This window comes from Pimephales promelas, chromosome 5 (genome assembly GCF_988280905.1).
Source record: "Pimephales promelas chromosome 5, fPimPro1.hap1.1, whole genome shotgun sequence".
Classification (NCBI taxonomy): Eukaryota; Metazoa; Chordata; class Actinopteri; order Cypriniformes; family Leuciscidae; genus Pimephales; species Pimephales promelas.
Window position 1 is genome coordinate 39,449,896 of NC_142773.1, and position 11,155 is coordinate 39,461,050.

At 35.9% G+C, this 11,155-nt stretch overlaps 2 protein-coding genes across 2 annotated transcripts in view; both read right to left on the minus strand.

Moving 5' to 3' along the window:
- Positions 1-2,299: 2,299 nt before the first annotated feature.
- Positions 2,300-11,155, minus strand: part of LOC148981500 (polymeric immunoglobulin receptor-like) — a 56,437-nt gene continuing 47,581 nt past the window's right edge. Inside the window, exons 5-8 of the mRNA XM_089131508.1 lie at positions 3,878-4,189; positions 3,458-3,766; positions 3,332-3,353; positions 2,300-3,124 (exon numbers count right to left, since the gene is read on the minus strand). Coding sequence (XP_088987634.1) covers positions 3,097-3,124; positions 3,332-3,353; positions 3,458-3,766; positions 3,878-4,189 — 671 coding nt within the window. The 3' untranslated portion in view covers positions 2,300-3,096. The remainder of the gene's footprint in view (positions 3,125-3,331; positions 3,354-3,457; positions 3,767-3,877; positions 4,190-11,155) is intronic.
- Positions 4,196-9,167, minus strand: LOC148981501 (polymeric immunoglobulin receptor-like). Its single transcript, XM_089131515.1, has 5 exons — positions 9,064-9,167; positions 8,561-8,884; positions 5,206-5,511; positions 5,078-5,123; positions 4,196-4,817 (listed from the first exon to the last, which is right to left on the minus strand). The coding sequence occupies exons 1-5, from the start codon at positions 9,107-9,109 to the stop codon at positions 4,739-4,741; spliced, it is 801 nt and encodes a 266-aa protein (XP_088987641.1). The 5' UTR covers positions 9,110-9,167; the 3' UTR covers positions 4,196-4,738.

Genomic DNA, 11,155 nt, shown 5'->3' on the forward strand with positions numbered 1-11,155 from the left:
ACCCCTAATAATAATTTAATAATTTCTATCCCCTTACCCAAAACAATCCACATCTAATAAAACTTTCTGCATTTTTACATATTCAAAATAATTTAGTGTGATTTATAAGCTTTTACTCATGGGGTTAAAAAATTTAAATTAAATTAAAATTAAAACAGAGGAACAGAGTCAAATGATTTTTTGAACTACAAAGTAATTTTATTTAATTTTAATTTAAAAAATGTGCATGTTTGTAAAAATTCAAATGGAAATAGAAACAGAATACTGTACAAGTAAACAAAGTGGAGAAATGAAACACACACAAATATATAACTACAAAATATAAATACTAATACTCTAATTCATTTACAGTCCATATACCGCTGTTCATAGGGTCCTTTTGAAAAATGGGGGAAGGAGGGGGATCAAGCAAACGTAAAGTTAACTTTAATGCGTTTGTATCTGTGGATCTGTTAGATGTTCATGTAAAGCAAGCCTAAAAAAAACTACAAAAATAATCTAAATAGTCCAAAAATAGGGCAAAATAGTCTCTTCTGTTCCTGTGTTATCATCTCTGTTGCTGTTAGTGTGGAGCCACAGTGCTGTATATAGTTCCTCCTGCTGGAGGCTTAGGCTGTGTGTGTGTGTGTGTTTGTTTTATATATGATATAAACGATTTTTCTTCGAAGATCTTCATTTTTATAACAGAATACAATACAATACAACAATCTTCAAGATAGATTAAAGGGATAGTTCACTTTGAAATTAATGTTTGATATGTTTTATCTTACCTCAAGGGCATCCAAGATGTAGGTGTCTTTGTTTCCACTGTTTCCACTTTGTTTCAATTTTGCCATTTTTTGGTCAAACCGTTGTTGTCTGTCAGTCATACACTGGAGGTGGAGGGGGTCCTCAATCGGTTCACCTCAAAGAGCATGCACAGAGAAGACAAAATTAAACATGATTTAATGACTCGTACATGTAAGTACACATTGATGGCCTAAGACACGAAACGAGCGGTTTGTGTGAGAAAACGAACAGTATTTATATCGTTTTACCTCTTGTAATCATAGCCATGACAAAATGATCTGAGGCACCGGCGCTTCGGTCTGCGCATGCGCTGGAAGTGATCGCTCGCGCGCCGACGTCACTCTTTGTTTTTACAGAGATTTCGGAAGTTTTACCTTTCACTAAACATATTTAGATATACGGGAAACCGCAATGGAAGACGATTTCGGTATATCTAAATATGTTTAGTAAAAGGTAAAACTTCCGAAATCTCCGCGTAAATATTGAGTGACGACACACGCAAGCGATCACTTCCGGCGTAACATTGAAGTGATTCAGTTCGGTTCAGTTGGACATTGAACAACTGATTCAGATCACTTGGATTACACGAGGTAAAAACGATATAAATACTGTTCGTTTTCTCACACAAACCGCTCGTTTCGTGTCTTAGGCCATCAATGTGTACTTACATTTATGAGTCATTAAATCATGTTTAATTTGGACTTCTCTGTGCATGCTCTTTGAGGTGGTGACCGTAGACCTCCATTATATGACTGAGAGACAAGAACGGTTTGACCTAAAAATATCAAAATTGAAAATACTGTGGAAACAAAGACACCTACATCTTGGATGCCCTTGAGGTAAGATAAAACATACCAAAAATTAATTTCAAAGTGAACTATCCCTTTAAATTTCCAAATGGGTAACAGATTGTCAATTTAAAAAAAGGTCATTTGCTTGGTGGAACAATGCATCGGTTACCAGCGGCAACGCCTCACAGAGACGCGACTTAACACTCCAGAGCTCTTTAATTTTCGTTATTTTACTCATCAAGCCATCCTAGGTGTAGGCCTAAATTACTTTCTTCTTTCAGATGAAGACAATCTGAGTTATTTTAACCCGTTTGTGGTCTTCATATAGGGTATACAAATTTCTAAATTTTAGTTTATGGGGATAACATGAATAATTTGACATGGTTGCAAAATATTTGCCCATCTTCTGAAAAATGTAGTTTTAAAAGTAAAAAATGTATCATTTTAGCCACTAGATGGCTAGAGCTCCAATGCAATTTGACTAGCTGAATTTTTCCCCCAGTTGGATTCATATCTAAATATTATGAAATCACAATTATAACAATAAAAAATACTTTGTCAAAGTTTAGCATTTTTTGTTTTGAAAATAATAATAAAAATTAATATTTTCCATTACGATTAGAATCAAGCCTGAAAAAGATATTACAAAGACAGTTTATCATTTATTTCAATCTTATTTCTTTTAATTTTTCCAAAAAATGTATCTACATGTCATTACATATTGAGTACAAATACATGACATGAACATCAAAATGCAATGAACTGAACAGCAATGAACTCCCTCCCTCCCTTTTTTTCTCACCCTAACATGAGCAATTCCAAGAGGGTCCTCACACCAAAATGAAAATTACCCCATGATTTAGGGGTAATTACCCCCATGATTTTAGCAGCTCTGGGATGTGGTGGAACGGGAGCTTCGTGCCCTGGATGTGCATCCCACAAATCTCCATCAACTGCAAGATGCTATCCTATCAATATGGGCCAACATTTCTAAAGAACGCTTTCAGCACCTTGTTGAATCAATGCTACGTATCAATGCCACATACAATTAAGGCGAAAGGGGGTCAAATACAGTATTAGTATGGTGTTCCTAATAATCCTTTAGGTGAGTGTATAATCCATATGCAATATGTTTCTTTTAAAAGCTTTGATGCCTCTGAATTTAAACCCAAATCTATTTCATCTGTGTGTCGTTGGTTATTTAACATGATGACAGATGCAAATACTGTCACTGGCTAAAATTACATTATTGACTGATATCATATTGATATAAAAAATGGCGAAATGGAAAACATGTTTTTATTTTATTTTGTAGTTTTATTTGGTATGTTCCTCATTTATAATTCGCTCTTGACAAAAGAAAAAAATACATTTGAAGAAAAATAGTGAGAAAAGATACATTGTAGACAGGCATTTAGCAAATGTAGATGTCTAATACATTATTCTACACACAGATCTTTAATCTGATATGAATGTGTAAAGCAAAAGCAGTTTTCTTTCAGCTCAGTGGAGAAAACTAGTTCTGTGATAGACAGAAACGCCATCTGAAAGAAAAGACAATATCACACTATCAAGAGGCATCTGAATATGTTTCTCTGTCACATTAATTAAGCCCTCACTTTACAGAAAATATTTTTATTCACATATTGTTTTCAGAAGGAAGACTGGAAATTGATTATGTAAAGTTATAGACACGTGAAGTATAGATATTGCTAAAGAATAAGCCACAATAATGAGAATTTGTTTCTTACTTGTCCTTCTCAGTGCCGGTGTCTGTGGTCAAAACAAAAGGGTTTTTTTTCTAACAGCAAAAACTTGATTGTAATAATTATGGATTGAGTTTTAACTTTTTAAAAACAGTATTAAACATGTTTTACCTGGTTGTGCCTCGGTTACAGTGAGTTGAACAGGATTCAGTGCCTCTCCAGCAGAGCAGAAGTACCATCCAGAATCACTGAGTCTCAGTCCAGTCATCAACACAGTGAAGGAGCTTCTCCCATCATCACTGATCTGGACTGATGAATTCTGGGATATGTCAGTCCTCCCCACTGTGTAACAGCTCTGATCTTTATATCTGAACCACTGTTTGAGTTTATTCTGATATCCAGAAGTGTAGAAACACTGGACACTGACATCATCACCTTCACGTCCAGATACACTGCTGCTCATCACAGACACATCAGGAGCTGAACACAGAGTTGTTTGAGATTATTAAATACATACAGTAGGCTACTTTGTGTGTGAAGTCAGATAATTTGACATTATAATGTGATTAATATAATTACAAAATCTCATACCAGACTGAACCATGAGATGAAGCTCATATGTGACAGTCAGTTTTCCATCAGTCTCCACAACACAGGAATAATCCCCATTATGTTTGTTCTGCAGGTTTCTCATAGTCAGAGTAAAGAGACTCTGATCAGGATGATCAGTTACTGACAGATTCTCCTCTGTTGTGTTTGTGTATATATTAGATCGATCCCTATGTGAGTACCAGTATTTCTTCTGCGGTGGGTTTTTCTCATCATAATGACATGGGATGGTGACAGATCCTCCAGTCTTAACAGTTACGATATGATTTGATCCACCGCTAAAGCATTCAACCCCTAAACAAACAACACACGCTGTTATTATTTCCAGGATTAACAATAATTCACTCATTAATTTGTTCTATCTTCCCATAAAACACATTAAAAGCATCTTGAACTGCTGGGCATACAGTGTGTCATTACAAAATCATAAACTGGATATATTCGAAACAAACACTGTCATTGTTTTTTCATACTTTGTCATAATTACATTTTTTGTCGTAATTATGACTTTTTATGTTAGAATTTTGACTCATGTCACAGTCTCAGCATTTTATGTCATAATCATGACTTCTATCTTTAGACCTTTGTCATAATTATGATATTTTATGTTAGAATTTCAGCTTTTTGTGTCACAAATATGACTTTTTATGTCATTAATTCTACTTTTATGTCATAATTATGATTTACTAAAGCATGATTGTTTTTCATATGTGGCTGAAATGGGCTCCCATTGTATGCAGTGTAAATCTAAACAACGATTGTCTCCAGTGTATTTTTTTATGGATTAATGTCATGTCATATCATAATTGGTATAACACATTAAACATATTTGATCTGCTTAACTCAGTTCAGCTGCTCCTTACTGTTTATTATTTCATTCACGGTTGCAGGATTTCTGTTTGGAGACGTCTGAGTTGTGTCCCTACAAAACAATGTAAAAAGAGAAAGAAAAATATGAAAGTACAATCGAATCATATCATTCCAAACCTGTATGACTTTCTTTCCTCTGTGGGACATGAAAGAAAAGAACAATACTTGTATGCTCTTCTCCTGCACTTCTTTCTTTAAAAAATACCTAATCATTCCACATAGTGAACAAATCATTTAGAGCAGTTTTGGGAACAGGATCAACAGGTTTTCAAATGCATTTGATTCTTTTAAATGGTCAGAAATTACACCTACTTGTCTGTCTCAGGGTCAGATGGTGTTGATGTTGGAATACGTTTCACTGAAAGGAGAAAAACATGAAGATATTTATAGAGCATTAAGAGTGTCACCATTATAGCTGAACTGATGTGTGATCATCTCACCAGGTTTGGGTTTGACAGTGAGTTGAACAGGAACCTGCAGATCTCCTACTGAGCACAAGAACCATCCAGAATCACTGAGTCTCAGTCCAGTCATCAACACAGTGAAGGAGCTTCTCCCATCATCACTGATCTGGACTGATGAACTCTGGGATGTGTCAGTCCTCCCCACTTTATAACAGCCCTTATCTTTATATCTGCACCACTGTTTGAGTTTATTCTTATATCCAGAACTGTAGAGACACCGGACACTGACATCATCACCTTCATGTCCAGATACACTGCTGCTCATCACAGACACATCAGGAGCTGAAATCAGTCAAAAAAAAAAACATTTGTACATGAATTATCTTATTGGCTGTAAAATGTAAATAGGCCTATATCTAAATTCCCTTGATATTGAATTATTTGTCTTTTTAAGTGTTTACTATACGGTTGGTAACACACGTTATTCAAAACTGCAAAAGTTCACAACACAACCAAATATAGAAACGTGCTACAAGAACACAACAGAAATGTTTCCAGGGGACCCAAATAAGTGTCGAACCTGGCTGGGCTTATTGCTCTTACACACCCCTATGTCCTACTCCATTAGCAGGGCAGAGCCCTTGAAGATGGGACTTTGGAGGGAGCAGAGCACTTGTGTGCCATCATGTAGACGTGTGGAACGGACTTGATGAAAGGAGCAACGAAAGACATAAGCTGTGTCCCAATGTGAAGGCTGCATCCCCCGAAGGCTGTATTCGAAGGCCGGTTGCATAATCGCAGCGCGACGAAGGCTACCCTGATTCAAAAGCGACGCCAAATGCACCCTTCATTTCCCCGTGAAAGAGAGGATACATAAATGGATCCTAAGCGGCTTATCCTACCCCATATGTCATTGCGCTGGTGACGACATAATTTTTATTCATTTTAAAAAAGGGCGGCCGAGAGTTCAGTGGTGGACGGCAAATTCACATTTAAATGTAAATGTAAAGTGCAGCGTAGCCATCCATGGTAGCCACGAGGGCCTAGGCCCCCAAATTTACAGGTCCGCCCTCCCTCTGAAAGCGGCACTAAAAAATGCTTTAAAACTTTTACAGAGACATCAAACAGAGAGCACAAAACCTTTATTTAACCTGAAGTTCGTTTTGTATTACTTGTATCTTAATGTTAATCAATGTTTCATCAACCAATTGACTTTATGCACAGCTGCACTACTTCCTGAACTTCAGCCAGCTCATTGTTTCCTGTCTGCCATTATTGAACAAACTTGATTATTGTTGCCATGACTACTGAGGTCAGGCACACCTGAATCAATCAATTTGACCAATAATGGCAGACAGGAAACAAGGAGCTGGCTTAAAGGGTTAGTTCACCCAAAAATTCTTCCTTAGATTTCCACGACGCATGCGCGAGAACTGAACTGAGGTAGTTGAAAGAGATCGCAATTCTCGCGCATGCGTCGTGGAAATCTAAGGAAGTCTCGTTTCAGGCCTACAAGGAAGAAAAGGAATAGTAGAATAAAGTCGTTATTTTTGTTTGTTTTTTCGCACAAAAAGTATTCTCGTCGCTTGATAAACATATAGTTGAGCCACGGTAGTCACTTGGGATATTTAAACATTTTCTTCATTGACTTTCTGGGCCGTCAAGAGGCAGTCCCTTAGGAGCCAATGTGGTAGTTATACAGCTTTCAAATTAAATCAAAAATATCTTCATTTGTGTTCCGAAGACGAACGAAGGTCTTACGGGGTTGGTACAGCATGGGGGTGAGTAATTAATGACTTAATTTTCATTTTTGGGTGAACTAACCCTTTAAGTTCAGGAAGTAGTGCAGCTGTGCATGGATTTAATAAATACGAAGTGGCGCCGGCGTGTGAACTAGAGCTCGTCTCATAAATGAATCGAAATTCAGCATCGATACCTACTTGCCTCACATGTCTACTTTTAAACAGAACAATTCAAAACGAAAGAAAACAGACTACAGACTCCTCTCTGTTTATGTAATCCGTATGAAATGTGCATTTCTCTCTGGCTACTGGCTAAAATCACTAGGCTACTGAAGATCGCAGGTCAGCATCGTCCACTTCATCTTAGCCGACAAAGAAAACACTTGTTTATTAATGAACAGTTTAAATTGCTATATTTTACATATTCATAATCATCACTTTTACCGGTTCTTTGTGACAGCTAATAGGTGCTTTATTATTTATGGTAGCGCCACCATGTTATGAGTCACCACCGCATCCACCAGAATAGGCCTGTATGTATAAAATGATGGCTATATATATGTATGTATGCATATGTTGCCCCTTCATTTGGGACCCCCCAAAAATAAAATTTTGGTTACGCCCCTGCCCCCATGTCCTCCAGTAATATATATATATATATATATATATATATATATATATATATATATATATATATATATATAAATGGCAATAGCCAATTCTGGTTCTATAGCTGTTTACTCAATTTGATCAAATGAATGATCAGGGTGGCAGCTGTACTCTCGCACCGTTGCTTGGCGGCAGCAGCGGTAATCACGAACACCTGGTTACGCAATGGGCTCTATGCACGGCGTTATTTACGGTGAAGGATTAAGGATGCTCAATAACTTCCGCCGATATAGAGTCCAATGCAATACCGAGAATTTATATTGAATTTTATACTCCATGGTTATAATAAAGAAACGTTAGTCACTAAAACAGACACCCCTCGTTGTGTTTACGCTTCTTTTTAAAATTATATTAAATAAACTATATATAAAATTACATCTAAACGTATGTAAGTTTCGTTTCAAAGACGAGGACAGTAAATTTTGAAGACTCTGCCATAATCCCGTTTTCCTCGGTTCTCCTCCACTTTAATCTCCACAACCGGAAATGGACGAGCATCCTTATTTGGGTCCTCTGGAAACATTTCCGTTGTGGTCTGTGCTATTTGCAACGTGTTTCTGTATTTGGTTGTGAACTTTTGCAGCGTGTTTCGGTATTTGGTTCCAATCGTGATTTGAAAATACGATGTGGATTACTACTAATTTAGTCAGTCTACTCATTTGGTCGGTCTGTGTTCTGTCACAAACTACTTGCAATATTTTCTATAATGATTCTATAATCTACAGTAAATGAAGAACAATAATGAAATGTCATTTTATCAGCAATTCTAAATAGTTGGTGTCACATGGGTTCTTCAATTAACACGTTCTCTTTTTAACTTATTTTTACATGTATGTACAGAAATAAATAACCCAACACTTACATTTTACATTATTTACAATGTTAATTATAGCTTAATTATTTCATGTTTATATTATATTCCATTTTAATAAATAGCATTGTCAGAAAAAAAAAAACACGTATTGGAAAAATAGTTTTACCTGATTGCACCGTCAGATACAAATAATAGCCGGCGTCTTCGATGGTAAAGCCACCAATCTCCACAGCGCACGAGTAATGTCCAGAGTCTGACGTCTGCAGATTGTCCCATCGCACTATAAAAATACTCTGGTCTGGATAATCGGTGATGGAATATTTTCCTGTCTGTCCTGCATATGCCAATATACTGCAAGTGATCCAAAATCCCCCCCAACACAAATATTTGCGGTTTTCTTTATATTGTTTATCATACACACATGGAAGAATGCCAGATGATCCAGATTTCACTGCTATATTAAGTTCCAGTGCATTAACTCCAGCACCACCTGTAGTCAAGAATAAAGAGACAGTCAAGAGAAAACATAAAACACTCATGATGTAAATGTATAGAATTATAACTTAAAAAATTCAAGTTAAACCCTTCTAACAATTTAACAACAGACTGTACAATGGTTTAGTAATGTTTTTAAAACAGAATTATAATTATTATTTGTTTAGTTTTTACCTGAGATGTAAAGTAAAATTCCAGAGAGAACCAGAAGGTAAATCATGTCTATAGCGGAGTGTGTGTGTGTGTGTGTGTGTGTGTGTGTGTGTGTGTGTGTGCATGAGAGGAGCAGGTCACTTCTCTGTTTCCTCCTGTTTCAGAGCAGATATGTCAACTGAAACCACAATAAGCGTCTGCAAGTGATAAAAGCAGCAGCCTCAAAATAGCCACAACACATCAACATTTTACCAATGACTAATTTGATTTGTGAACTGGTTAACGCCAGCTAAATCACCTGATTCTCTTGTTTAATTTGATATAAAACATTTACTCAACAAACACTTTCTTCACCCATAACTGAACAACATGTTACATTGTTTAGTGAGAACACAAACTGTAAGCTTTTTGTGTTCAATCATTTTGCGGTTTTACAATAAAATGTTTTTAAACGGCTTGAGTTGGTGGAAGGGGTTCATTAGGGGTTGGTTTCAAATAAGCAAATTTGGTTGACAAAATAAATGCATGCACAAAATCTAAACTGTCCATGATTAAACTAACATTTCAAAATATTTAAAAACACAATTCAAGAATATGGGAAATTATATCAAAGTTTGAGATTAATTATTGCAATTAAAGTATTGCAACCATCCAGTGTCTCATATTTTCTTAAAGTAATTCCCAAGTATGTTTTAAGAAGTATCATTTTCAAATGTGTTGTGGCTGCATTAGTTCCTGTAGTGAGTGATGAACCTCTGAGAAAGTCAAATAATAATGTGTGAATCTGCACTGAGGCTTTTAGAAACACACGAGGAAGTAAAGATGCACTTTACATTCAAGCAGAGACTGAAACTCCACTGACACTGTTAACCACATGGATATCAGCTACAGTGTGATACGTACAGTATATGGGCAGACAAAAAAACGTAACGTATGGCCATTCAAACATAAAAAAGTAGTGTATAACCTGAATATATATCCTATATGCACCAACCAAGAGTGCATTTTTTTTTACATGCGTCTATCTCATTTTTTTTTAAGCCAGTGCGTTCAAACTGTGTTTCAAGAACTAGTTACAGTGAATCATTAAAAGTGTTAATTATATAAACTCGAACAGCAACCAGAAGACACAGAGAAGAGAGAAGGACAGAGGTCACTCCGACAGTGGCCTTTACTCCTCTGTGAGAAAATAACTCTTTTTTTGATTTTTGCATTATCAATGTCAATATTGTACACAATTTTCTATCTTAGTGGGGACATTTGGTCCTCTTGCTGTAATAGATACATTAAATAATATATTTCTGTAAAACTTAGTGCTTCACTCCCAGGAGCATCACCAATTAACACTGTGGGTTATGTCCTTGTTGAGATCCTGTGGAGAAAGGGATCATAATTAAAAAAATATATTCATGAAATCTTACTCTTAAAATGTCATATTTCTGAGTCATTGTGTTAGAGGTATGTCTAGTTTACTTACTCCTGGGCGTTCATAATCTATAATGTTGTATAGACCATTTTGCAAGATGTAAACAGCACTGGTCCAGAAACACCAGTTTTCTTTATTTCACATGTCAAAGATGTTGTTTAACTTTTTGATTCATATTTATATGTTCTGTTGGTTATATTTTCTCCCAGCTTTTATGTAGTGTTTAAAAAACTGAAACAGGAAGTGTTTCTGGACCAGTGTTGTTTACATCTTGCAAAATGGTCTATATCACAGGATCTTCTTCAGGTGAACAACTGAATCCCTTCATGAAGGGCCCTTCCACGAGTCTGTTAGCAAAGGGTAGCGAACTGTTGTGATGATCATGTCAAGGAAGTATGGTTTACGGTCATGTGACCCAGGGTGACAAGTCCTTGTGCACGATTCATTTTAAATCTAGAAATGGCGGGGGAGTTGGAGTTAATCTATAAAACAGAATTATTCAAGTTTTCTTTTTTTGTGATATATTACACATATTTTTATCATGTATTTCATATTAAGTTTAAAAATTAGGTTAAAAATAAAATAATTCAGGTTCTTTTTTTAAAAAGTTTGATAATGCTATTTTTTTATGTGCTATTAGAGTAAATTTGAATAGAAAAATTATATTTGCGGTCATCTCCCATGACA

What these genes read in the sequence shown, in the direction of transcription:
- LOC148981501 (XM_089131515.1), bottom strand. Translation starts at nt 9,109, where the DNA reads ATGATTTACCTTCTGGTTCTCTCTGGAATTTTACTTTACATCTCAG. An exon ending in CACTGTCAAACCCAAACCTG is followed by an intron (nt 5,124 to 5,205) that starts GTGAGATGATCA and finishes TTCTCCTTTCAG; the next exon opens with TGAAACGTATTCCAACATCA. An exon ending in TCTGACCCTGAGACAGACAA is followed by an intron (nt 4,818 to 5,077) that starts GTAGGTGTAATT and finishes ATTGTTTTGTAG; the next exon opens with GGACACAACTCAGACGTCTC.